The 25,805-nt window shown below is 48.2% G+C and overlaps 1 protein-coding gene across 10 annotated transcripts in view; it reads right to left on the reverse strand.

The window, feature by feature from the left end:
• Positions 1-25,405, reverse strand: part of Slc9a8 (solute carrier family 9 member A8) — a 50,108-nt gene extending 24,703 nt beyond the window's left edge. For 2 of the 10 annotated variants that reach the window (XR_003486766.2, XM_027423357.2), the window contains exons 1-7: positions 25,272-25,405; positions 22,754-22,932; positions 13,008-13,106; positions 9,330-9,388; positions 6,635-6,718; positions 4,952-5,053; positions 4,018-4,052 (exon numbers count right to left, since the gene is read on the reverse strand). Coding sequence is in view for 9 of the 10 variants with exons in the window: in XM_027423357.2 (XP_027279158.1) it covers positions 4,018-4,052; positions 4,952-5,053; positions 6,635-6,718; positions 9,330-9,388; positions 13,008-13,106; positions 22,754-22,932; positions 25,272-25,315 (602 nt within the window). In the remaining variant the exon portion in view is untranslated. Of the gene's footprint in view, positions 1-4,017; positions 4,053-4,951; positions 5,054-6,634; positions 6,719-9,329; positions 9,389-13,007; positions 13,107-22,753; positions 22,933-24,488; positions 24,801-24,838; positions 24,858-24,890; positions 25,153-25,271 lie in introns of those variants that run through there. The other 8 variants (XM_027423356.2, XM_027423352.2, XM_027423353.2 and 5 more) reach the window with 7 other exon arrangements.
• Positions 25,406-25,805: the final 400 nt, after the last annotated feature.

A 25,805-nucleotide genomic window follows, 5' to 3' on the forward strand; every position in this document is an offset into this window, starting at 1 on the left:
GAGCCCAGGTCAACTTAGGAAGCGCACTCCTGGGCTGGAGTGCTAGCTAAGCATGCTAGAGGCCCTTAGTTTGATTCCAAGCATCACAAACCATGTGTGGGAATACATGGCAAATTCCAGGCCAGTTTGAGCTATGAGACTGTCTCAGGAAACCAAAGACAGTACAGTAGGGAAGGAAACCCAGCGAGTAGACTGTGACCACTAGGAGAAGGCGGGACTGGAGTCATCTGACTGTGTCACCCAGTAGCCCTTCATAAGTATTGCTAGTGGGAGGAAGCTTATGAAGCAGGTTATCAGTCTATAAGGTGGCGGTTCTCGAAGTAATGGATCCAAGTCTGAGGCAGCCAGGAGAGAACCAGACCCCTTAGGATATCCAGCTCCCAGACCTGTTTCCAGACTCTGCTTTCCTTAAAGTAACCACATGCATGTGAGCTGCCTATTGCCCCCTCTCTAAGGTCGCAAGGTGGATGCCATGTTTTCACCTTGACGGTGTTCTCAGGATCTGTGCTAAGCACAAGCTAGAGCCACAGACAGAAGGTAGGCGGGGGGGGGGGGGGGGTAGGGGGGGTAGGGAAGGCAGCTCCACCCAACAGCCAAGTAGCCAAGGCCCTCAGGCCCTTCACTGCCACCAGACCTAGACACAGACTCTCCACCTCCTCTTCATCCTCATCACCCATAGTACCATCAAGGAAGATGAACAGCTCAACTGTGCTGCAGGAGGCCACCCATGGCTGTGTTCTGTAGAGGTTTTGCATGCAGTACATTAGATAGTCTCTGGTCTCATTGCCCAGCACCCACAGCCTCGAGCTGTTCTCTCACTTGCTATCCTTATGTGGCAAGGGGCTCCAGGAGTAGGCAGTGCATGAGGCTGGACTAGCTTTACCAGGTCACGGGAATCGTGAGGAAGGGGACGTGGACAGCAGCAAGGGGAGAGCTAGCCTGAGACCCCTGAGGAGAGTGTCCTGGAGGGTGCTGTGCTAAGGCCATCATGCTTGAGACACTTCACCCCTATGAGCCAACAACCCTTCTTGTTGTGAACTTCCTTCCTACTGGGTTGCAGGTGCACAGTGAGAAGCTTAGCCAAGGTACTTTGTTGCAGCTACTGCAGCCTCTTAGCTAGAACTCTGGGATCAGGGTCCACAGGCATGTCTAGAGAGGGATGAATAGAGGGAGAGCTAACACAGAAGCTGGAGATGAAGGGGGGAGGATTGCAGGTGCTCACTACATAGGATCTCGTTGTGAGTCATACTCTTCAGAATACAAAACTGAGGAGATGCCTTGTGAAGAAAAGCCCGTGCAGCATACTGGTACCTGCCAGAAAAACTCAATTGGCAGGGGTCCTTCTGACCATAAGGCCCCTGAAGCCTCAGGAGGCCTGGACCTGGCCAGCATTGGTTCTACAGTCACTGTCAGGATCAAGTCCTTGAAGGACTTCAAGCAACTGACTCAAGCTAAAAATATGTTTCTTTATTCTTTCAAAGTTAGCAATACAAACAAAACATGAAAAGGCGGACAGGGTGGGACTTGGGGAGGAGCAGGGACAAGCTGGTGAGGTTCTGCAGCCTACTCAGGACAAACCCTCACCAGCAGAAATATCTGTGACCAGGTTCATGCCATGAGGCATATCTGTGTTCTCTGAAGAGTAGAGAGATACAGGCAGCCTGGGTCTGTGGGGAAAATGGTGTTGTCAACACTCAAAAAATAGAGCAATGGGCTGGCTATGGCATACCATTAATGCCAGACAGAGGCAGGAAGACCACCTCCATAAGTTCCAGTTCAAGGACAGCCTGCTGTATAAAGTGATTTCTAGGCTAGCCAGGACTACATTGAGAGACCCTGTCTCAAAAAAGCAAAAACAAAACTAAGCAAGGCACAGTGGTATACATTGATATTCCCAGCACTTGGAAGTGGGAAGCAGGAGGATCAGAAATTCAAGGTCATCCTTAGCTACACAGCAGGTTCGAGGCCAGCCTGGGCTACATGACATACTGTATTAACAACAACAAAAATCACCTAAAAAAAAGAAACCAACTATGAGCCGGGCGTTGGTGGTGCACACCTTTAATCCCAGCACTCAGGAGGCAGAGGCAGGTGGATCTCTGTGAGTTCGAGACCAGTCTGGTTCCAGAGAGAGAGCCAGGATAGGCTCCAAAGCTACACAGAGAAACCCTGTCTCGAAAAACCAAAAAAAAAAAAAAAAAAAACCAACTGAAGCGAAATACCTTGGCCTTTAAAATCCATGCTATGTGGGGAGGGAGGGGGGAGAGAAAGAGAGGAAGAGAGAGGGAGGGGAAGAGACAGAGAAAGAGAGACTGATGAAAGCATAGAAGATGTCTGTCTGTCTGACCTTTTCCCTGAGACAGGGTTTTTCTGTGTAACAGCTCTGACTGTCTTGGAATTCTCTCTGTAGACTAGGCTGGCCTTGAACTCACAGAAATGTGCTATTCTGTCTAGCTGGAGGGTTTTCTAAAAACAGAGCAGCAGCACACACATGTAGCATCCGCCTAGCACAAGGCAATGAGGAGGAGCTGAGGAGTACTGTCCCTTGCAGATTAGCAGGGTTAGCCTGTGGCCACTGTCAGTCCCTGGCAGCTTCCCTCTGTTAAGGCTTTGCTGTCCTATACAGCAGTCCCCATCCGATGGACAGAGCCTCCAACAGAAAGGAGCACTGCACAGGGTGATGCTGGCTGGAGTTCTACCCACTCAGCCACAGGCATTGCTTTTGTCTCTCCACCCAAATGTCCAACTCCTGGCTTTAACTCCATTCCAGACAGTGAACAACAATGTGCTTCTTCACAAGTATCCCCCAAAGCAGGCCAAGCCCTACACCTTCCTTAATGTCAAGAGCACTCTGGGTATTTCTTTCCTTTACAGCACATCTAGAAAACACCAGGTCCCAGTTCTGTTGTCCTTCAGGTTCCTGTAGGAAAGAAGGCGACTTGGGCTGATTGTCTATGTATCAGACTTTTTGGGCTGCTCACACATCTTTTGGAAGGCCGAGATAGGAGGATTGCTTCAAGTTTGGGGCCAGCCTGGGTTATATACTGAGTTCCAGAGCAACCTGGGCTACAGAGTGAGACCTTGTCACAATGAATACTTTAAAAAAAAAAAACAAAACACAACAAAAGCTCCAATATTACTGCCTGGGGAGGGTGAAGGATGGCCCATTTCCACGAACAGGTTCTGAGACTATGGTCTGAGATGGTACACTGCAGCTAAAGTCTGACATTGTCAGTTCATAGGAATGATCTAGAACTGAGTACTTGGCCCTCTTCCTCAGCATCCCACGGAGCCACAAGACAGGTACTGAGAGTGGACACAGGGACACAGAGCAAGGCACAATACAGACTTCTTGGCTGCAATGGGCTAGGGTACTTTTGGAAATCTAGACCTGGTGCTTTCTGAGACAAGCTGTTCAAGTACTGCTCCGAGTGGACTAAGAGTCTAAGAGCCGCCTGAGCAGAAGGTCACTACAGTGTCTACTGGAGCAGCTTCAGATCGAGAAGATGCTCACCCAGGGTCAGGATTCTCACCTTGCTCTCTCCCATTCCACACTTATTGGGAATGCAATCTCTTTCCACAATGGCTAAGAGAAAACTGAGGTCTTGTCTGTTTGCTTTTATAGTGCTGGGGATCGAACCCAGGGCCTCGTAAATGGCAGGCCAGGGCTCTGCTACTGAGCTACACATAAGTCCCCAGCTCTGGAGACAACTCTCTAAGGAAAGGACAGAGATGTGACCGGGATTCGGGTGGGTAGTTAACTGGCCATTCATTCCCTCCAAAGATCAAATGAGATCATTCATTTCAATCAGCAATATTGTGACCAGAGGTCTTCAAAAGTCTCATTATGATTCTGATTCATTTCAGAGACAATTAATTCAGAATAGATTCTATACTGCAAACACTGGCAAGCCAGGCAGGGGGAGAGGAAAGGATCACACCCACGAAGCCACGTGCAGAAAATGTCCCAGGCCTGAACAGCAGTCGCATGAGGAAATTACAGTGTGGAAGATTTACCTGTCTGTCATGTTGAGTTTAGAGATTACATCAGCCTGTAAAATAAAACACACAAACACACAGACACACACAAAAAAATTCCCTGGAGAACAGCCAAGAAGATTAAAATGTCCATCAGTGCTTTCTTATCAACTAATAAGGACATCATCTTCAGTCCCCATTGGAAATAAGGAACCCCTAAGGGCTGCTGTGAGCATGCGTGGGCATCTAGACCGAGTGTGGGCACAATTCTCCTTCTTCCAGCCTGGCAGCTGTGGTCCTCTGCTCTAAAGGTGACTCCCCTTGACCCCAAGGAACACAGCGAAGGCGAGCATCTAGGAAAGCTGCAGGGCAGACTTGGTTTGGCTGCTGAGCAGCCATGAAGGTAACAAAATCAGCAGAAATAGGGCAGCCACATGAGCAGCGATCTGTCTCACCCTCAGCTTGGTTTGTTCTCAGCACTAGGGTGGCTAAGCTTCAGCAAATGACACAAGAACGGGTGGTGTACATGGAGATCTGAGTGCCGGCTTCCCAGCTTCATTCTGGCTGAAGTCACTGATGTGAAACCCAAAGCCCACAGCATGCACTACTGCCCCATCAAAGGGCTGACAATGGCAGGGAGCATCATGGGAACTGAGAGAACAGCTCTGGTTTAAATGCAAATCTTCATCCAAAAACAACTTTCAGCCCTCAATCACCATGAGAACACAACTGCCACTTGCACCATTTCAAGTTGCAGGACTGCACACTACTCTACTTCAAGGCATTCCAACCGAAGAGACAGGTTTGCAAGTAAAACCAAGTATCTGGGGGTGATTATGGTCCCCTCAATTCCAGATGCCCTAGTCACATGCATGAGCAGGGATGTCCTCCTAGGAGTGTACACACTACCAGGCGGCTCCTGCCCCACCCTCCAATAGAAGACCTTCAAGGTCATCAGGGGTGCTTTTCTTACCTGACCCAGAAAGTAAATTCCTCCACCTACTACAAAAGCAGAGATGGTCGTTCCAAAGACAGCAAAGAGAGTGATAGAGCCGATGTTCTGAAAGAAGTTCCCCTGGGAGGCGGGAGCAGAGGGACATGAGGCAACTGGTGAGCCACGGAAGCTCAATACATATGTGTGGGAACAATCAACCATGTCCATGTTTAGTCTCAGTCAAAAACCCACACTATCCCGGTTTTCTTCCTAATTAAAAGGTACATTTTGAAAAGGCTCCTAAACTCCAAGATCAGAGCAATGGTCAGGATTGGGTCCCAAAGACACCCAGGACAAATGGCTCAGTGCCTATTACCACGCCAAAGCTGAAGCTGGCTCTTCTCAGTGCTTCCCACCCAGTCCCTACTCTAATCCTTTCCAGTCCCTGAGCGTCCCTTCCCCAGCTTCTCTTCCTATATAACTCAACCATCTTCCTTCCTTCCTTCCTCCCTTCCTTCCTCCCTTCTTTCCTTCCTTCTTTTCCTTCCTTCCTTCCTTCCTCCCTGCCCCCCCTCATTTTTTTGAGACTGGGTTTCTCTGTAGCATTGGAGGTTGTCCTGGAACTCTACCTGTAGACTAAGTTGGCCTTGAACTCACAGAGATCTTCCTGTCTGCCTCCTGAGTGCTGGGATTAAAGGCACACACCACCACCGCCTGGCAAGCTCAGTCATTTCGGTCAAAGGCTCTCTCTTGGCTCTGCTCTTAGTCTGTTTGCCCCTCTCTCTTCTCTTCCTCTCTTATTCTCCCTTTTCTCTCCTCTTATGACCCAGTCTATTCTGCTAGCCATGTTCAGTCTGGGCCTTTCTAGAAGCCTCTGGCTGTTCTCTCCCTCATATCTACACTAAAAACCTTCTCCTTAGTCATAGTGCTCCTAGGTCAGTCAGAAAGTCCTTTATGCTGTGTTAGCATCATCAAATAGATAGGCAGAGAGCTCAGCTGGGGGAGCGGTGTAAATTGCTGAGTGCTTGCCTAGCAATGCATGAAGCCTTGGGTTTAACCCCAGCACCGCACACACCAGGTCCTGGGACACACGCCTATAATCCTAGCACCTGGGAGGCGTAAGCAGGAGGATCAGAAGTTCTCAGTCACATAGACAGTTCCAGGCCCGCCTGGGCTACATGAGACCCTATCTCAAAAGAACCCAAACCATAAGAGAGAGATAATATTTGAGTTCCAGCAGCATGGAAAATATCCATATTTCCACATGATGAAGGAAATGAAGCTACTAGACCCTCACAGACTCCACTCAGGAGGCACCATCAAGGGTTTCAATGATCAAGGTTTCTGTTTCTTGTTTCTAGGGACAAGGTTTACTTCAAGAGTATCATCAGGGGTGGGGGTGGGGGAGAAATGGCTTAACAGTTAAGAGGATGTACTGTGGCTAGGTGTGGTGGTACACACTTTTAATCCTAGTACCCAGGCATAGCAGAGACACAGTGGGTCTAGGCAACCAGGGCCACTCAATGAGGTCTAGCTTGCAGCCCCTTGTCCATGGCCCCCAATCTTCAAAGTGCCCACCCAGAAGCTCAGAACACCTGTGCAGGGTCAGCAAGTCAATCTCAGTTCTTCCCCACTGCTGTTAAAGGTACCAAACTCTAAGGAGCATGCCCCATAGACAGGAGTAGCCATCCCCACCTAAGCACTGCTCCCGGTGAATTTTACCTTGTGTAGTGAATATCCCGACTCAAAGATGATAGGTGGGAGCAAGAGAAGGAAAAACATGTTGGGACGAAACATTTCTTCTTCCTGTGAAGTCAAGAAGGGCGGACACTCAGAGGAGTGGACTGCACAACCGTGAGACCTATGTGCAATGCTGAGGAATCCTTTGCTCAGGGCCCGGCTTGGCAGAAATGCACAATGCCGAAGCAGCCTTCTGGTGACAAACCAAGCAGTGACAATAAATCACTGACTGCCTCTGATATACGGCACAGGGCCAGCGAACGGCTGGAGGTGGGAGCAGGCACTAACCCTGAGTCTGACTTCCAGAACCACAGTGAAGGACAGTCGCCTGCTTTGAGGGTGAGCAGCTAGTTCCTGGGAAAGGAGCAGCTATTTGCAGTGGAGTTGCAGCGTCCCCCTCCTCCGATCCAGTCCCCTGGGAAGTTCAGACTGTGACCTGACTTGGAAATAGGTCTTGGAAGGTCAGACTAAGATGGAAGTGAGGAAAGGATAGAAGCAGATGGCCGAGGCACAGACCCACAGACAGTGTATTTGCTTTGCTTTGGGTTTTCTTGGTGCTGGGGCTGACAGTGAAGTCCTTATGCTCACTGAGCTATGAGAGCCTCCTGCAAGTCAGAGGACAGATCAGAAGACCCCACGCACCTTTTGGCCATGTCCCAAGACTGGTCTGAGGTGACTGTGTTTGGGACTTGAGCAGTATGGGTCCAACACCACTACCTCACAGACAAGGAAACTTGTGTGGTCTTTTCCCTTCAAAATTTTGCTTTCTTGTCAGGTGTGGTGGTGCACACCTTTGATCTCAGCACTTGGGAGGCAGAGGCAGAGGCAGAGGCAGAGGCAGAGGCAGAGGCAGAGGCAGAGGCAGAGGCAGAGGCAGAGGCAGAGGCAGAGGCAGGAGGATCTCTGTGAGTTCAAGGCCAGCCTGGTAAGCAGCTAGATCCAAGATAGCCAGGACTACATAGAGACCCTGTCACAAAAAACATCACAACAACAACAACCAAAAAAAACCCCAAAAAACAAATTTTCTTTTTTTTTTTGTTTTTGTTTTTGTTTTTCGAGACAGGGTTTCTCTGTGGCTTTGGAGGCTGTCCTGGAACTAGCTCTTGTAGACCAGGCTGGTCTCAAACTCACAGAGATCCACCTGCCTCTGCCTCTTGAGTGCTGGGATTAAAGGTGTGCACCACCAACGCCCGGCTAAATTTTATTTTCTTGTTTTTAAAGATTTGTCCTGGGATTAAAAAGACATCTCAGGGGTTAAAAGTACTGGTTACATTTGAGGACCCAGGTTTGAGTCTCAGCACCCATGCATATCGAGGCTAACAACCCTCTGTTATTCCAGTTCCAGGGGATTTGATGCTCTCTTCTGGTTTCTATGTGTACCAGGCACATATGTCATGCATGGACATACATGCAGACAAAACATAAATAAATCTCAAAAAGTAGGTGTGCATGCGTGCCTGTGTGCCTGTGTTTTTCGAGACAGGGTTTCTCTGTGTGTGTACATGTGTAGACCAGAAGAAGGTCAGGTTCCTGGAGAGTAACTGGATGTTTGTGAACTACCTGTCCAACATGGGCACTGGGATCCCATCCTCACAACAGAGAACTTAACCACAGCCATCACTCTGCCCCCACCCTACACTTGGGTCTTTTCAAAGCATAAGTATTCACAAGCACCTCAGTCGATAGCCTAAGCTACACACTAGGCTCTGCCCCTCCAGCAGCCTCTGACTCCATTTGCATCTCATCTACTTATCAAAACAGATGTAGGCTGCAGGGGTACAGCTCAGGGGGAAAGACATGCTTGGCATGCTCAAGGCCCTGAGTTCCATCTCAGCACCAATTTAAATGAATGTCCACCCAACAGCATCCATGGCATTCCCCTGTCTTACTTGGGAGGCTGAGGCAGGAGGATTGACAATTCCAGGCAAGCCTGGGTAGAGAGAGACCCTGTTTCAAAAAACAAACCAAGCCAAGTATGTTGGCAACTCTAATCTCAGCATTCAGGAAATGGAGGGATCTATCCCTGGCAATTAAACATAAAGATGCATACTTGGAATCCCAGCACCAGGTAGGCAGACCCATCATGGTTCCTGGATTCCACGGCCTGCTGGCCTGGCCTACATAATGAGTTCTAGGCCAGTGAGAAACCTTTTTCAAAAAATAAGCTCCAAGAAGTTAATTTAAAAAAAAAAAAAAAAATGGTGCCAAGTACCGCAAGAGTAACAGAACTGTGCTGTTTTCTGGGATTTTGTTTCTTACTTTTTTGTGGTTGTTGTTGTTGTTTTTTTTTTGTTGTTGTGTGTGTTTTTTTTTTTAAATGGAGTGTGCTGGATGTCTCTACAATTTTGTTCAAATGACTGCAGAACCTGGAAAAGCTGTTGCTGCTATTGATGCATAACATGTTGCCATTACTGCTCGAGCTCGCTCGCTCTATCTATCTATCTATCTATCTATCTATCTATCTATCTATCTATCTATCTATGCTAAAAAAAAAAAAACCTCCAAAAGAACATGCAAAACCCAAGACTGTTGACCTCTGGTCTCCATACATATGCTCATACACACGCACTCGCATGCGCGTGCGGACACACACACACACACACACACACACACACACACACACACACACACACACACACGCACGAGCAAGCAAAAGCTGTGATTATGTCAAACCTACCTTCCAATTAGCCAGCTTTTTAAACTCTATAATTTTTATAACTGCTCCCATGAGAATACCTGGAAGGAAAAAGCAAAGCTCAGTAGAAACATAGCACAAGGTCACTTGGCTGAACTCGGCAGTACTCTAGACTGGGTGCTGTCCGCTAAAGCAGGCTGCCCTAGAGTTCTACAGGTCTGTTTCTCAGAATAAAAACAGGAATTACCATGAAGTAGTGTAAATCACTATGCGTTTCCCACTTTTATCTCAGGTGCACACCATGGCAAAATCTAAGCTATGTGGAGAAGAAAAACCTACTTGTCACTGTTCTGCCTGGTGTGGAGGACACACAGCTGGTCACCCTCCCTCTACCACCCAGTTTCAATGAAAAGCAGCAGAGAGTTACAGGCCAGGATTATCCTACACTATTTACTCTCATTCCTGCTGTTTAAAAAGGTGGCTGGGGATGTGGTGGCATAGGTGGCAAAGGCATTCACCATCAAACATGATGAAATGGACTCTAACCACTGAGCCATCTCTCCAGCCCCAATGAAATGAATTCTAACCCAGGACTCACACGCTACAAAGAGAAGCGACTCCCAAAAGTTGTCCTCGGACCTCTACATTTGTACACACACAACTGTTGTGTGTGGTTTATAATGGAAGGCAGGTTGAGGTGAACAGAGAGAGGCCAGTTCAGAGAGAGACTAGCCTCAAACTGTATAGCTAAGGAGAACCTTGAATTCCTGATCTATCTCTGATTTTTTTTTTCCGTTATTTTCTTCAATGTTATTCAACTTTGTGTCCTTTTATTTTTTTAAAAAACACACTGGCCATAGTGACGTACACCTTTTATCCTAGCACTTGGGAGGTAGAGGCAGATGGATCTCTCTGAGTTTGAGGCCAGCCTGGCCCATATAATGAGTTCTAGGACAGCCAAGGCTACAATAGTGAAAGCCTGTCTAAAAAACAAGCAAAACAAAACCACCAAGTCCATACATGCTGTCCATAAGTACTCTTGGATATGTGGCCTTCTACTGGTGCCACACCCCTTTAAAAAGTCTGCCTTGCCCTCTCCCAGCAGCTGTAGCTGTCTGGAAGGAACAGAGATCAGTTGAGCAGCCTGGAAATGCCAGCTCTACCTGCTAAGCTGCCGGCAGGCTAAGTGCACCCCAGGTTTCCTCTTTGTGAGCTGTCACCCATGCTGGGGCGGGCTTTGGTGATGTAGCTGTCTTTGAGTCATTTCTGCTCCTGTGAGTGACGCCCCCAAACACAGAGATACCCAGAGTGCTGTAACCAAGGATCAAGGAACCCCCTTCAAAGCATACAATTGGAACTGCTTCTATAGCGAGTGAAGAGACAGCTAGGCTCTTATTCAAAGAACAGTGACGTGGAAAAGGAAATGCTTATAAGTGTGGACGGAAGTCCTCATAACCTCAACACAAAGGGCCAAACAATATGTGCTAAGTGACTGCAGGCCACACATACCCAAGGGGACAGGCCTGCTTCCTTTCAGCCTCATGTGGCGTTGTCCTTGAAGTGGCCTCCTCAGGACTATGACACAATGAATGCTCCAGCTGGAGAAGGGTGTTCTTTCCATTTCAAGCCATTTAAAAACGAATCAATTCATTGTATGGGGGTGGGGCATCCATACTATAGTGTGTGGAGCTCACAGGACAACTTGGAGAAGTCAGTTTTTTCCTTTCACCCCATGTGGAAATCTGGGGAACAAACTCAGGCTGAAGGCTTGGCTGCAAGCACTTTTACCCACTGAACCATCTGGCCAGCCCCAGGTTACAGTGGGCCGTCAGTTCAAGAAAACAACAATATACCAAGACACCGGCCTTCCCATCTGTCCCCTTGGCCATACTCAGTATTCTGGCTTTTGTTATTTGAGCAAGATGACTACAGTGCTCCAGGAATCACATCCTCAACTGCAGCAGCAAAGGAAGGGGAGGCTGACTTCTCTTGATTCAACCAGGAAGGAAAATCTCTTTTTTTCCAACCCCTCCTCATACTTCCCTTTGGCCTAATTGTCTTACCCCTCTCAACCAGTCACAGCAAAGAAATATGTAATATCATGATAGCCAAGTCCAAAACTATCCAAGCACCCCTTCCTCCTTGGGCCCTACAAAAAGATGCCCATTCAAAATGAGAATTCTGCTGGGTGGTGGAGTACATCTTCAATCCCAGCACTCGGGAGGGAGAGACAGGCGGATCTCTGAGTTCGAGGCCAGCCTGTTCTACAGAGGGAGTTACAAGACAGCCAGGGATACACAGAGAAACCCTGTTACAAAAAACCAAAGGTGGGTGGGAATATATAGCTCAATGGGAGAGCAGCCACCTGCCTAGCACCTGTGGGACCCTGGGTTCATTCCCCAGCAACAAAACCCAAGTACAAGCTAAGATTCTATTTCCAAGAAACAAGTGGCAAAGGGCTCTTGCCAGGCAGCCATGTCTGCAGTGCTGGTGTCAGGGAGCCACCACTATTTAACCCTGCCTATATGTAGATGCATGCACATGCCCCCAAGCAGGTGAGTCATAGCCAGTTCTGAACCACCCGACATGGGTGCTCAGAACTCAACCGTGCCCTCTGGAAAAGCAGCAAGCACTCTGAACCACCAAGCCACCTTTCCTGCCTCTAATTTTAATTATTTTTAAGGATTCATTTTTTTAAAAAAAATTGTATGTATGGGTGTTTTTGCCTTCATGTATGTCTGTGCACTCTAAGCATGTCTGTTGCCTAAGGGCATCAGATTCCCTAGAACTAGAGTGACAGATGATTGTGAGGTACCACGCGGTGCTGGGAACTGAATCTAGCCCCTTTGTGAAAGCAGCCAATGCTCTCAACCACTGAACCAATTTTTACTCTATTTTACTTATTTAATTTTTCTAAACAGGGTAGCCCTATGTACCCTGACTGTCTTGGAACTTGACACATAGATCAGGCTGGCCTCAAACATACTGACCTGCCTGCTTCTGCCTCTGGTGTGTACCCAGCCAAATATTTACTCTTTTATTATGCAAGTGGGTGTTTTGTCCTCACGTACGACTGTGCACCATCTGTATGCAGTACCCAAAGAGGCCACAAGAGGACATCAGATCTCCTAGAACTGGAGTAACAGACAGTTGTGAGCTGTCATGTGGGTAACTGGGACTTGAACCTGGATGCTCTGAAGAGAAACCCATGCTCTTAACTGCTCTTAATAACTATTAAGAATAGTTATTCTTAATAAATGGTAAAACTACCCAGAAAACTGTCAATTCCCTGAAGTAGCTTTTTAATCCTTTTCTGAAATGCCCCAGAAAGGGAGGGAGGGAGGCAGGCTCTGGGGCTACAGGAGTCATTTGCCATCTGTAAAGCTAGGGCCCTTCTGGCTGTGACAGTGATCGCGAGCTAAATACCAACCACCAACCTCAGTGGAGCTGGACACTGCCATGGGGAGGAGCAGCAGGTCACAGAAAGAGCCACTGGTGATAGCTGGGCTTCTCTGTCACCTTTAGGGGGTTAGCACCCTTCTCAGCCCTCCCCCCACCCCAGTAAAATGGACTCTAAGGCCCTGTGGCAAGCTTCAGAAAGGATGGCAGGAATTGGGAAAGTCACACATCTCTTACAGACGTGGGGCTGTGGTGCCCTAAGAGAAACAGCACTACTGTCTGTGGTGCAGTGTTCTGGGACCGACTGCCAATATCACTTACCTAGAGAAACGACAGCCACACTCTCAGGCAGGAAGTGCAGTCGGTACCGGATCAGCAGGTGCACCAGGATGATGCAGATGGCTGTGAGAAGCATAAGCCCTGTTTAAACCACCAGGTAAGAAGCAGCAAGCTCAGGGCAGTGGCTATCTCTAACAGACACTTGGCAAGCAAACACTGAACACTGCCATAGCTTTAGTGTTTTCTCCCCTCCCCCTTTATTTTTTTTAAGATTTATTTATTTATTTATCATGTATACAGTGCGTGCCAGAAGAGGGCACCAGATCACATTACAGATGGTTGTGAGCCACCATGCGGTTGTTGGGAATTGAACTCAGAACCTCTGGAAGAACCTCTGGAAGAACAGTCAGTGCTCTTAACCTCTGAGCCATCTCTCCAGCCTTCTTTTGTTTTTTTCAAGACAGGGTTTCTCTGTGTAGCCCTGGCTGTCCTGGAACTCACTTTGTAGACCAGGCTGGCCTTGAACTGAGAGATCCATCTACCTCTGCCTCCTGAGTGCTGGGACTGAAGGTGTGCACCACCATTGCCCAGCTTTAACAACAATAACAAAAGACTATTTATAGACCCCATGAGATGGCTCAGCAGATAAAGGCACTTTTTGATAACCCTGACAACCAGAGTTCAATTCTCATGACCAGCATGTGGAAGGGCAGATTCTACTTCTGAGGGCTGTCTCAGACATCTGGGTCTCTCTCTCTCTCTTACACACACACACACACACACACACACACACACAGACACAAACACAGACACACACAAAAAGACTGCATATGCATGTATGTGCACCATGTGAATGCAGTACCCAATGGAGGCCAGAAGAGGGCACTGGATCCCCTAGAACTGAAGTTATAGGCCATGAGACCCATTGTGTGGGTGCTGGGAATTTGAACTCGGGTCCTTTGAAACAGCAAAAAAAAATGTTCGTAACCACCAAGCCATCCCAAGCCCCACAAATGGTTTGTTTTTGAGACAGGGTCTTACTATGTAGTCCTCATTTGTATGTAACCCTGTTATCCTCACTAACACACCTTTGATACCAGCACTCAGGAGGCAGGTGTGTGCCACACCGCCTGGCTTTGTTGTTTTTTTAAGCCTTGGTCTCAGGTTGCCTATGCTGCTATACTTGCTATGAATAGCAAGGGGTATGGGAGGGTGACCTTGAATTTCTGATGTTTTTATGCTAGGGGATGAACCCAGGGTTTTGTGTGTTAGGCAAGATCTTACCAACTAATTGACATTCCCTACCTAAAAAACACAACAGATTATATAGTGAGACCCAGCCTTAAAATAAACACACACACACACAAACACGGTGTGGTGATGCACACCTTTAATCCCAGCACTCCAGGAGGCAGAGGCTGGTGGATATCTGAGTTCAAAGCCAGCCTGTTTCAACACAGTGAACAGCCAGGACTACACAGTGAAACACCTTATCTAGGGGGCAGTAGAAAAGTCAAGAGAGATGCCTGGGGGGTGGGGGGGATACTCAATGAGAAACCAGCTCTGGAAAGTCATCTTCTAACTTCCACATATGTGTGGGGACAAATATACTAGTAAAAATAATAAATATTTCTGGCCCCTAAACCCCACTCTTATGTATTTGCATCATTCTAAGTGTCACTTCGTGGTCCAGATGCCAGTGCTGGAGGTTCTCCGGCCCCGAGGCCACAGCCTAGCTCACTAACCACAGAACAGTACCAACAGGGCCTTGAGGTATGTGACTAAGGCTAGTCTGGTTCTTACCTGGATTCCTAGCAATTCCCTGCTGCATATTCTCAAGAGTTGGGATTACAGGAAGCTGCCACCAGGCCCAGCTCTAGAAATCATTCTTAAAGGAAAATGTTCAAACAGGGCAAGAGAGTTGGCTCAGGGGATGAAGCGCTTGCTACATGAGCATGAGCTGAGCTCAGAGCACCAGCACTCATGCAACAAGCTGAGCTGGTGCCTGGTGGGTATCTCCGCAGCCCCAGCACTGGGGAAGTGAAAACAGAAGGGTCCCTGGAGTGCCCACCGGCTGGCTGTGTCAGTGAGCTTCAGGTTTCCCAAGAGACCTGTCTAAAAAGTGAGGAGAGTAGTTGAGGGTCCCACAATGGACCCTCCACAGGCATGTGTGTATGTACAGACATGTAGACACACCTATACCCCGAGCACACAAAATGGGGGGGGGGGCTGAATCTGCGGAGGTGCTAACAGACCACCTTCAGAGTTATGCTGAAAACTTAGATTTCTTCAATTCCATCAAAAAAGTACCAGATGGCCAAAGGAAACAGCTGTCGATTCAGAAGTCCCGTCCTCTTTTCCTTCTGCACTGTAAACTATCAATCTGTGATATTGTTTCAATGTAAATATTTAACCTAGTTAGCTAATGAAAAAAAGATAAAAAGGAAAGGAAAGGACATGACTGCTCCTAGGTATGGTGGATAAAAGTTTACTATAGATAAAAGGGAGACATAGCCACAGTCAGACACACATCTGGGAGAGCCCAGAGTGGTCAGACCAGACTGAGCTGGGCTACGTGAGGAAAGGGGGTGGGGTGGGGGAGAGGGCAACTAGGTGCAGCAGCCAGGAGGCTAAAGGTACAAAAAAGGTTGGGTAGCAAAAATGTCTGGATTATATAGGGAAGAGCCTCTGTGGAAAAGGCAGCCCAGCTCCTGGGCTGCAGGGTCCAGGGCAGAGGATGGGGGTGGGTATGCCTGCCATACCCTGTAACAGGTAGGGACTGAGGGATGCTAGGAGAGCCTTGATATGTTAATTATGCACCTCAGCCTTTTGTCCTATTCTTCCTGGTTTGACACTTGACAATTAGAAGATCCTGCATTCAACACCAAGCTTAAGAGATGACCAACACTCTCTTGCTGAGCCAGAGTCAAGTAAGCACAGGAGCCATGAGCCCATGAGATGAGAGAAGGGAGGCCTCTGATGCTTGTAACAAGCTGGGTTTGTTTTAATTTGAATTATGAATGTCTATATGTATGCAAACATGCATGGGGGTGCACATGGAAGCCAGAAAAAGGGTGGCGGTTTGAAGGAAAATGGCCCCCAAAGGGAGTGACACTATTAGGAGGTAAAGTTTCTCTCCAAACTAAGTTTTTAAAAAGTTAATTTAAGGGCTGGTAAGATGGATCTGTGGATAAAGATACTTGTGGTGTGACAATGTTTGAGCCCTAGAACACATACGGTGAAGGAGAGAACTGACTCCTCCAAGTTGTCTTCTAATCTCTATACAGCATATGTAGCATCCCTCTGCATACAAAAAATTACATAAATAATTTTAAAAATTATGTATGGTGGCACACACCTTTAATCCCAGCACTCTGGGAGGCAGAGACAGGCAGATCTCTGAGTTTGAGGGACAGCCTGATCTACATAATAAGCTCTAGGCCAGCCATGTCATGCCTACATAATGAGACTCTGACTCTAAAACAAAACAAAAGCCAACGATGATAGAAGACATCATCACTAGTAACAAACAACATACAGACTGAAGCTCTAAAGGAACCCCAGGCCTTTATTCCCCTGCTAGGCATTTAAGCAAGAGAAACAGAAGCATCACATAGCCACCTGACATACCGTCCACAGTAACACTGTTCACAACAGCCAAGAGGGAGTGCCCACAATCTAGAGTAAAGTCAGCACTGGATACATGGGATACTCTACAGCCACAAGCAGTGAGTTCCTCTGTAACACAGGTGAATTTTCAAAGTCTTCCTTATTACGCTTACTTATTTAGTGGGAGGAGGGAGAAGTTGGTTCTCTCATCCTATCATATGGGCTTTCAAGGACTGAATTCAGGTTGTCAGGCTTGGTGGCAAGTGCCTTTACCACCTCCACAGCTCCAAAATGTCCTGAAGACACTATGCCAAGGGACTCAGCCACATGTAGTTCAGTTCTGTTTACAGAGGCTAACTCTCTTGGTAACTCCCAGAGACAGCATGACCAACGTGCTGACTTTGGGAGAGGGAGCCATAGCTAGAGGGAGCCATATCAAGGCTAGCCATAGCTGGGACTGAGGCTTCTTGGGGTGATGACAGTTTTCTAGAAGCAGATGGTAGGGATTGTTGTGGAATATTTGTGTACACTGTAAAGATGTTTCTTTGTCTAAGGCACCTTCTGATTAGTTTAATGAAAAGCTGGATGGTCAACAGTTAGGCAGGAAGAGGTTAGGCAGGACTTCTGGGGTAAAGAGAGGATTCTAGGAAGAAAGGTTGAGTCGCCAGCCTGACAGAGAATGCAGAATGGGTAGTACATAGATGAGGTAACTGAGCCACATGGCAAAACACAGATTAATATAAATAGGTTAATCTAAGATATAAGAACTAGTTAGGAATAAGCCTAAGCTAAGGTGGAGAATTCATAATTATTAAGAAGTCTCTGTGTTGTTATTTGGGGGCAAGCTGTGGGTATAGAGAAAGACTCGTTACAAGGGAGAGCAACACTGTGGGTGTGATAAACACCAAGGAATGGGGTACATTAGCGGCTAATGTTAGATCCAAAGGAAACTGATTCCCCAAACCCCAAAAGGCAGTCCCTTAAGCTCAACCTGGACTATAGGAACATTTCTGGAAGCTAGATAAAAACCAGCATTCCTCAGGAACTTGTGAAACTGGTTCCCATCTACCAAAAGGAATCATTTCCCTCACCTCTGGAGAGAAGGGGCATATGGTTAGCTGTGGTGTCTATTAGCACACCAAAGTCCACGTTGGGCCCCAGGCTCCCTCGGTGTCACTAGTGCCCGATACAAATGTCCAAGGCCAGGCTACCAGCTGGCATCCTTGCCCTTCTCACATCCTATTACACCCCAAACTCTCTCCAGCCCACCAGTTACGAGTTCTCCTTATGACCCTGCTATTCTCACTGAGCTTGGCCTGTTTCTCTTGCTATCTCTTCTCTATTCTCTTTCCCTTCCAATGCTCTTCTCTCTCACATAGCTCTGGCCATGTTCATGCTTCTCTTTCTCTCTGCTGGGGACTCTTCAGAAGCCTCTGGCTGTTCTCTCATATCTACAATAAAACACTCCTTCTTAACCATACCAAGGAACGGCCATGTCAGTTTATACAGGGACTTTGGCTGGGTAAACAGAAGGATTATTACTGGATAAACAAGCCTTTTTGGCAGGTTTCTGTTTAGCAGAAAACCAGATCTCCCTAAGCTGGGTTCCTGGCTGCCATGGAACACCCTTAATCCTCCAAGAACCTTCCTTAACCTTGCCCCACAGGTCAACTGCCTCTAGCAAGGGCACCTAGTCCTCATCAATCCTAACACCCTGTATTAACTCAAATCCCCACCAGCTGACTGTCATATAGTATCTGTTTGCTTTCCTACAGTTTAATTTGTTCTTTTCTCTGCCCCCCACTCAATGGCTTTATCAGTCGATCCCCAATAAACCTTTCTACCCAGGGAGCAGTCTAGTTTAGTAGTTTCTCTGAATCATCAGTTATATTTGGTGTTGAAACCCAGGACTGCCCCAGGGAGTGTTAGATTATATCATGGCTAACCACTTGTCTCTCCTTGCCTCACACTAGGAGCTGCCTGCTGTCTCTGCCTTCTCATTGGCTTGCTGGAGCCTCCCCCACAGAAGTTTTGCAGGTAATCAGGTAGCTTCTCTATGCCCTCCTGGGGCTCTACGATACTGGAATCACTGCTCTGGCAGAGTTCCTGTTAGTGACCCCCCCCCCCCCCCCGCTTCCAAAGGATGCTCTTCTGCTCTCTCTCTTCCTCAGCTTGCTCCGGCCTCTAACCACAAGCCCTCCTGTATTTCTCACCTGCCTCCTCCTCTATTCCCTTTCCCTCCTGGGACTCAGAGATTCCATTAGAGCCTCACTATCTTACTGCAAGAGGCTTGGCCTTAGTACAAACTCAATGGCCAAAAACTGGCACATTCAATTTCCAGGTTCTCCGAACTTCAGCCACACACAAGCCAATGATCCCCAAACCTCTTACCTCCGAGTCTTCTCTAATCTCTGAAGTCTCTACCTCTGATCACTGAATTCATATTCATTTTATAGGGATTCAAATATCTTTGGATATGGCCAACATTAAAAATTGCCATATGCCATTCTACTTTATTAAAAAGGCTGGCTCTGGAGCTCGAATTTGGCCCTCCTTCTCCTGACCCAAGCATGTTTGTTTAAGTTTTCTCCAAAGTCTCTGTCCTGGGTCAGGCTGGTCACCTGACTCTGTGACAGGGAGAAGGAGAACAAAACAGAATGGCCCAGGAAAACAAACTATGTGCTTATAAAAGCTAAAATGTAGACTATTCCCAGTAGGGATTGCTGCTGCCTGTCTCACAGTCCTCTTCTGTGAGACAGTCCTCTTCTGTTTCGTTTACCAGCTCTAAAAACAACAAAGTATAATCACCATGTTTCACTCTCTGAATACATCCCCAATTATCTCTAAAAAACTTTGCTAAAGTATAAACTTGTGTATCCTCTGTATTCCAGGATTTGTAATTCATTCGGTGTAATTTAAAAGGTCTATAAAATCTGAACTTTGATTCAACTCTTATTTAGGAAAAGAGAGGTTTTTGAAAAGAAAAGAAAAGGATGTGTCGCTGATGGGCTCACCATGGAGTAAACAGCAACCATGGCCTGCTGCCATCTTGACTGATGATCTCATCAGGATGGAAGCGGCTATGTGGTCAGCAGATGCCATCACTACGGTTAAAGAGAGGGCATGCCACGTGACTTTACTACCATATTGGTCAAGGTGACCACATGGTATAAACTAACTAAAGCAACACCAATAAAGTAACTAGTCCCATTGAGCCCTCTGGTTATCACTGCATCTCCCTTTTTAGACTAAGAAGGCAACACTAGACCTCCAAGATGGTTTGTTTTATTTTATTTTCCCTACATTAATGAGGCAACAGCAGGCCTTCAAGATATTTTGGATTAGGGCAGATTTTTGTAGGATGATTTTTGCCATGAGTGAAAAATAACAGATGAAGATAAAATCATGAACAAAGTCTATGGAAAACAGGACATAACAACACATATTTGATCATTAAGACCTTTCAATTCCTAAAGTTATAATGGTCTACTCAGGTGTGCTTTTTCTGTGGCCTGATCTTGGGGAAAGCTCAGGGATTAGTGGGATTCTGTTGTCAGACTCTGGGGCAAGGTCTGGGATTGGTGGGATTTCATGCTCAGCCACATCTATTTGGAGCTAACCAGCCTCTCCGCCTTTCTGCCCAGAGCACTTGGTGTGGACTCAATAACTAGAACGTTTGTGCCAGACAGGGTTAAATGGTGAGTGATTCACTGCTTCCTGTGGAGTCAAAACTCAGCGAGGGTGAAATATAAGGTGAAGCCTTCCTTCTCAGCCAAGGGGACAAGCTAGGAGAACACCAGGTCACGGATTCTAATGACTTCACTCGGAAACATAAGCCGAGGCTGTATGGCCAGAAAGGGTTCCCAAGGTCTAGAAAACAGTGGGACACTAGCCACCAGCAGGTTACAGGAGGGTCAGTGAGTCCATCAGTCACTTATTAATAGTTTCCTCTTATCAGGTTGGCTTTGTCTGGAAACCTCATCAGGAATGGCTGGCAGCAACACAGGGACACAGGAAAAACCATGCTTTTAGAGTCAGGTGTAGCGCTACATGCCAGTGAGGTGGAGGTAGGAGGATCAGGAGTTCAAAATCACCCTAGGAGCCCAGCCTGGTGGCAGATACTTAATCCTAGCACCTGGAAAGGCAGAGGCAGCTATCTCTGAGTTCCAGACCAGGCAAAGCTACACAGTGAGACCCAGTCTCAAACAAACAGACAGCCAGTGACCCAAGAGAACCTGAGCCTCTGAGCACAGTGCAGCCCTTTCTGCCTCCAGGGTGATTAGCAGCTGCAAGCTACAGTAGAAAGCACATTGTGCAGGGCAGTTCTGTGGTCACAGCCAAGTCAAGTTTAAGTGCTCCACACCCCGAAAGTGATCTTCAACACCTCGGTAACAAAGGGGCTACAAAAGCCCTTTCCGGGCATGTCTCATAGCCTCTAACAGTGACCACTGGTCAACACCCTCCAAGAAAACTTCACATACTAAAGATTTCTTAATCTGATAAAAGATTTGCTGGTTCTGGGCTGTTAACAAAAGACAGGGTGTGGTGGTGCCTGCCTACCCACCTGCAATCCAACACTGGGAAGGAAAAGGCCAATCTGGGCCTCACAAAAACAAAAGACCAATCAGTCAGTACTATGGTGTTCAATTCAATTCTTTGACTATTTACTATAGTCTGAATATAAATGTGAAAAAAAAATGTATTTGTCTTCAAAACCTAGTCCTAACAGACATCAGAGAAATACCCAAAACAGGGCATGGTAGCATACCTATGATCCCAACAATGGGAAGGCAGAAGCAGGAAAATCAGAAGTTCAAGGTCAGGTACCCTCAGCTACGAAATTGGGGGCCAGACTGAACTACTGAGACCCTGTCTCAAGAAAGAAAATACTCAATGCCCAATTCTGCCTTCTGTTCTCCTGGAAATGTCTAACCCAAAAGACGACTCTGGTATCACCAAAGAAGAGCAGAGCAGAGGGTAAGGCCTGAGGTGGTGATACATGCCCACAATCGCAGCACTTGGGAGGAAGGCTGATTGCTACATAGTAAGTTCAAGACTGGCCTGAGCATCCTGGGTCTCAGTCTCCAAAAACATGGAAGAAACAACAAAGAATGGCAGAGTAGTAAGTGTGGCAGGCAGCTCTACTGTCTGGCAAAGCACAGACGTGGGTCACACTCCCTCAGTGGTTCTCAACCTTTCCAATGCTGCGATGCTTTAACACACTTCTTTATGTTGTGCTGACCCACAACCATAAAACTATTTTTGTTGCTACTTCATAACTGTAATTTTGCTGCTATAATCACAATGTGTTTTCTGATAGTCTGAGGCACTCTCTGTGAAAGGGCTGCTTGACCCCAAAGGGGCAGCCACCCACAAGTTGAGAACCACTATCTAAAGTATTTATGTGGCTTCAGATGCATTTTAAAACTGGGTGTAGAGGCAGGTGCTTGTGGGAAGCTTGAAGACATCTTAGGTGTTATCTTCAGAAATGCTGCCCACCTTCTTTGAAACAGGGTCTCCACTCTGCCTGGAGCTCACTGATTCAAATAGACAGACATGCCAATGACCAGGAGTCTTCCTGTCTCTGCCACCCCAGCAATGGGATTACAAGTGCAAGCCACCACACCTGTCCAGATCAAAAGCTCTTTCTTAGCCAGACACTGTAGGGAGACACCCTAGACCCGCCCAATAGTCCCAGGACAGGTGCCAGGTGGACCCGGGACTCGCCTATAGGGGCATGGTGAAGGAAAGCCGGGGTGACGTAAGGGAAGGTTCTTAAGGGCTGCACGTGGAGACCCTGGCCCCTTCTCTCTGGCTGCGCTAGCTTGGTTCCTGTGACCTCGCTCTGGCCTGCGTTTTGCCCTGGTGCTTTCTTGAACAAAGAAATCTTACCATCATAGACTATAGTTCATCTCTGGGCGTACGCGGTAATCCTAAAACATGGCAGTGCACACCTTTAATCTCAGCACACAAGAGGCAGAGGTGGGTGGATCTCTGTGAGTTTGAGGCCAGCCTAGTCTACAACGAAAGTTCTAGGACAGCCAGGGCTATATATAGAGAGTTCCTGTCTGGAAAAAAAAAAGCCCCCCCGCCCCCAAAGCTAAGAAACTGCACTAACAGCTTTTCAGAACTGCTAGGCATCTGATTTCAGGAAGCAGGTAACACTTGGGCTTATTCACCTAGGACGAGAAGGCTGAAGAAAATGGTCATGCCACTTGACTGCTCCTCCTGCTGGGCCTGCTCCCCTGTCTGCACTGGAAGGATGGGCTTGGCAGGTGTCGGGAGCACCAACTTCGTGGTGACACCCAGAGTAGTGTGAAGAGTGAAGTTGAAGCTCTCATGGGTTGTGTTGGAGAACCTATTGGAAACACACAAGTGGTAGTCAGATAAAGAGGGTCAAGGCATCAAAACACACACTTTGACTGAATGAGACCTAGCAAAGCCCTGAGGGTACAAAGAGCAAGCAGGCCTTGAAGAGGGAGGGAAGCCCAGCCTACAGGTACCAGGTGCCAGTGACCTCTAACATCTTTGACCATGGCCATCCAGAGGTCAGAAAGAAAGGGGGTCAGGCTTGTGGAGAAAGAAATATAAAAGGCTGAGTCTAGGGCCAGGGATGTAGCTCAGCTGGTAGTGCCCAAATGGAGGCCCTGGGTTAGATCCCCAGTACTGCATTAGTGTTTGTGTGTTTGTGTGTGTGTGTGTGTGTGTGTGTGTGTGTCTGAGAGAGAGAGAGAGAGAGAGAGAGAGAGAGAGAGAGAGAGAGAGAGAGAGGTCTATAATTCCAGCACTCAGGGGGAAGAGGAGAGGGATTAAGAATTTGAGGGCATTTTCAGCTACAAGACCAGCTTGGGCCACATGAAACCCTGTCTAACAAAACAAAAATGCTCAGTCTAAGGCTACCAAAAGTTTATTAGGCGGGAGGACACGTTAAAAGCCTGCAGGGGATAGTGAGTTCAATGCCAGCCTAGGAAACTTAGTGAGACACTGTCTCAAAATAAGTAAAAGAGGAGCTATAACACCAACAGGGGAGGACCACAAGTTTGCTACACAGTGAAACCCTGCCTCCAATAAATGAATTACAACAGCTCAGCAGTAGAGCCCTTTCCAAGCACACACCAGACAGTAGGCCCCTTCCTCCTCACCAAAAACAACTAAGAGGAAATGCTGTCTGTCCTCTGAACTTAGTGAGGGTAGCAGTGTATGGTAACCCATGCCTGTAATCCCTGCACTTGGGAGACAAAGGCAGGAAAATTAGGAATTTAAGGTCAAGGGCCCCCTAGGCTACATATTGATACACAGTGAGTTCAAGACCAGTCCTGTGGGCTACATGAACCGGTCTCAAAAAGGAAAATAAATAAATAAATAAATAAACTACTGGTGGGACTAGAGTCTCCCCAAATCCCAGATTCTATTCTACTCACTTGGTGCCTTTACCCCCTAGTTTACATTCGACTTGGATTTTGCATGCAGTGTATGTGTTACTGGAGATTGAACCCAGGACCTTGTGTGTGGCAGGCAGATCTCAGCCTTTCTGGGATTACTTCCATAAACTGAAAAGTCACCTGCATTTGCCCAGCTGTGCTAAGAATGCCCTACCCTACCCTGCCAAACACTTCTTGAGTTTCAAAAGGCTCAGGTTGCCGGCTCTGGAACACCCCAAGCCACCCAAGGCTTTGGACCTTGCTCTCAGTGTTAGGTTTGTGAATTATTGCTGTAGTGACATAGTTGTGACTGTAACAGGTGGCAGCCACTGAGCCCTGCCCACTCCAGGACCTAGTAACACAGCATCTCTTGAGACTCCAAACACACGTAAAACCATTTGAGTCTACGTTTTCTTTTTTTAGCCTTGAACTGCCGAGGCCTGCTTTAGTGTGTGGGACAGCACAGACACACAGTGAGTTAACGACTTCGTACCAGACTGGCCAAGAGACACCTGAAACGGAATGATCCCAGTACAAGCTCAGTGTCAATTAAGGGTTCCTCGTTAATTTTCAGGAACTCATTCCAAAGTCAGAATTTGTAACACACCACAACAGACGGGTGCCCTGCCAAGTATGAAGACGGACTAAGAGTGGCACGTGCCCAGAGAGCTGGAGCTCTAGGCTGTCATCCAGCTGTCGCTGCCTGACTCCCAAGTGCTCGCCCTCTCCCTTTTCTCCGGGAAGGGCTAAGGACTGAGCTGGGGGCTCACTGAGCTGACTTGTCTGTCTGTCTCTGTCTCTCTCTCTCTCTCGTGGATTCAGGGCTGACTCCTGGGCCCTCACACGATTCAATTTCCTCCCAAGCACTTGGCAGGGTGGGAAGACTCCAGCCTACACGAGGTGCCCTGCGGGAGCCGAGCGGCGCGGACACCCAGCATTCAGTGACGGAAACCTTCTGGGGACAGACACCAACACGCAAGGCTGCTGGTGGCGGCTGCCGCGGCAATGGGAGGACTTCCTGGAGGAGGAGGAGGAGCGCCTGAGGCACCTCAGACAACCGGAAACGGGGGTGAGGGAACCACGTTCGCGCTTCCGCCCGGCTATGCTACGCAAGGCCGAGGTATGACCTCGGGGACGCCGCGGGGCCCAAGTCCCCTTCCCGCCCCCCTGCGGACCCTGGCCGGCTGGGCCAGAGCCACTCCACCCGGGCGCCCGAGGCCCGCTGTCGCCCACCGGCCCGGCCCTGCCGCCTCCGCCACCGGAGCGGCGCACTCACTCCTCCTCCGCCATCTTCTCGCCAGTGCGGACCTCCGCGACCATCGAGTCGGGCGCCGCGGGGCTAGCGGGGCCTGCGGCTGCTTCCGGCTTCCGCTGCGGGCGGAGGCGGGGCCTGGCCGCCCAGGGCGACCCTCTGGCCCGTCGTCTCGGTGGCCCGAGAGTGGGGACGACCTCGGGGACTTTCTAGGGGCCGGTCCCGCCCGAGCCTCGTGAAGATCTGGCTTCTCCACAATCGGACTTTTTCCAGTCACCGGGCGGGGAGGATTTGGGGGAAGTCTTCTGAGATCCCGGTGACTCAGCTGTCGGCATGGATTTCACAGGGCTAAGAGTAGAGGGGGAAGGGCTCGCTAGGCCGTGCCTCAGTTTCCCCCAGCTGTGGGAGGAGTAAAGCAGAGGGCCTTTGAAACACCAGACAGTGCCACCCCTATGGTGCTGGGGACGTGGGGTTGGGCATTCACCATCGGTTCGCTGGTGTCCGTGCAGATGGGGAGATCCAGAAGGACTGGGGGCTTGGATTCTCGCCTTCCACCAT

This window comes from Cricetulus griseus, chromosome 6 (genome assembly GCF_003668045.3).
Source record: "Cricetulus griseus strain 17A/GY chromosome 6, alternate assembly CriGri-PICRH-1.0, whole genome shotgun sequence".
Taxonomy (NCBI): domain Eukaryota; kingdom Metazoa; phylum Chordata; class Mammalia; order Rodentia; family Cricetidae; genus Cricetulus; species Cricetulus griseus.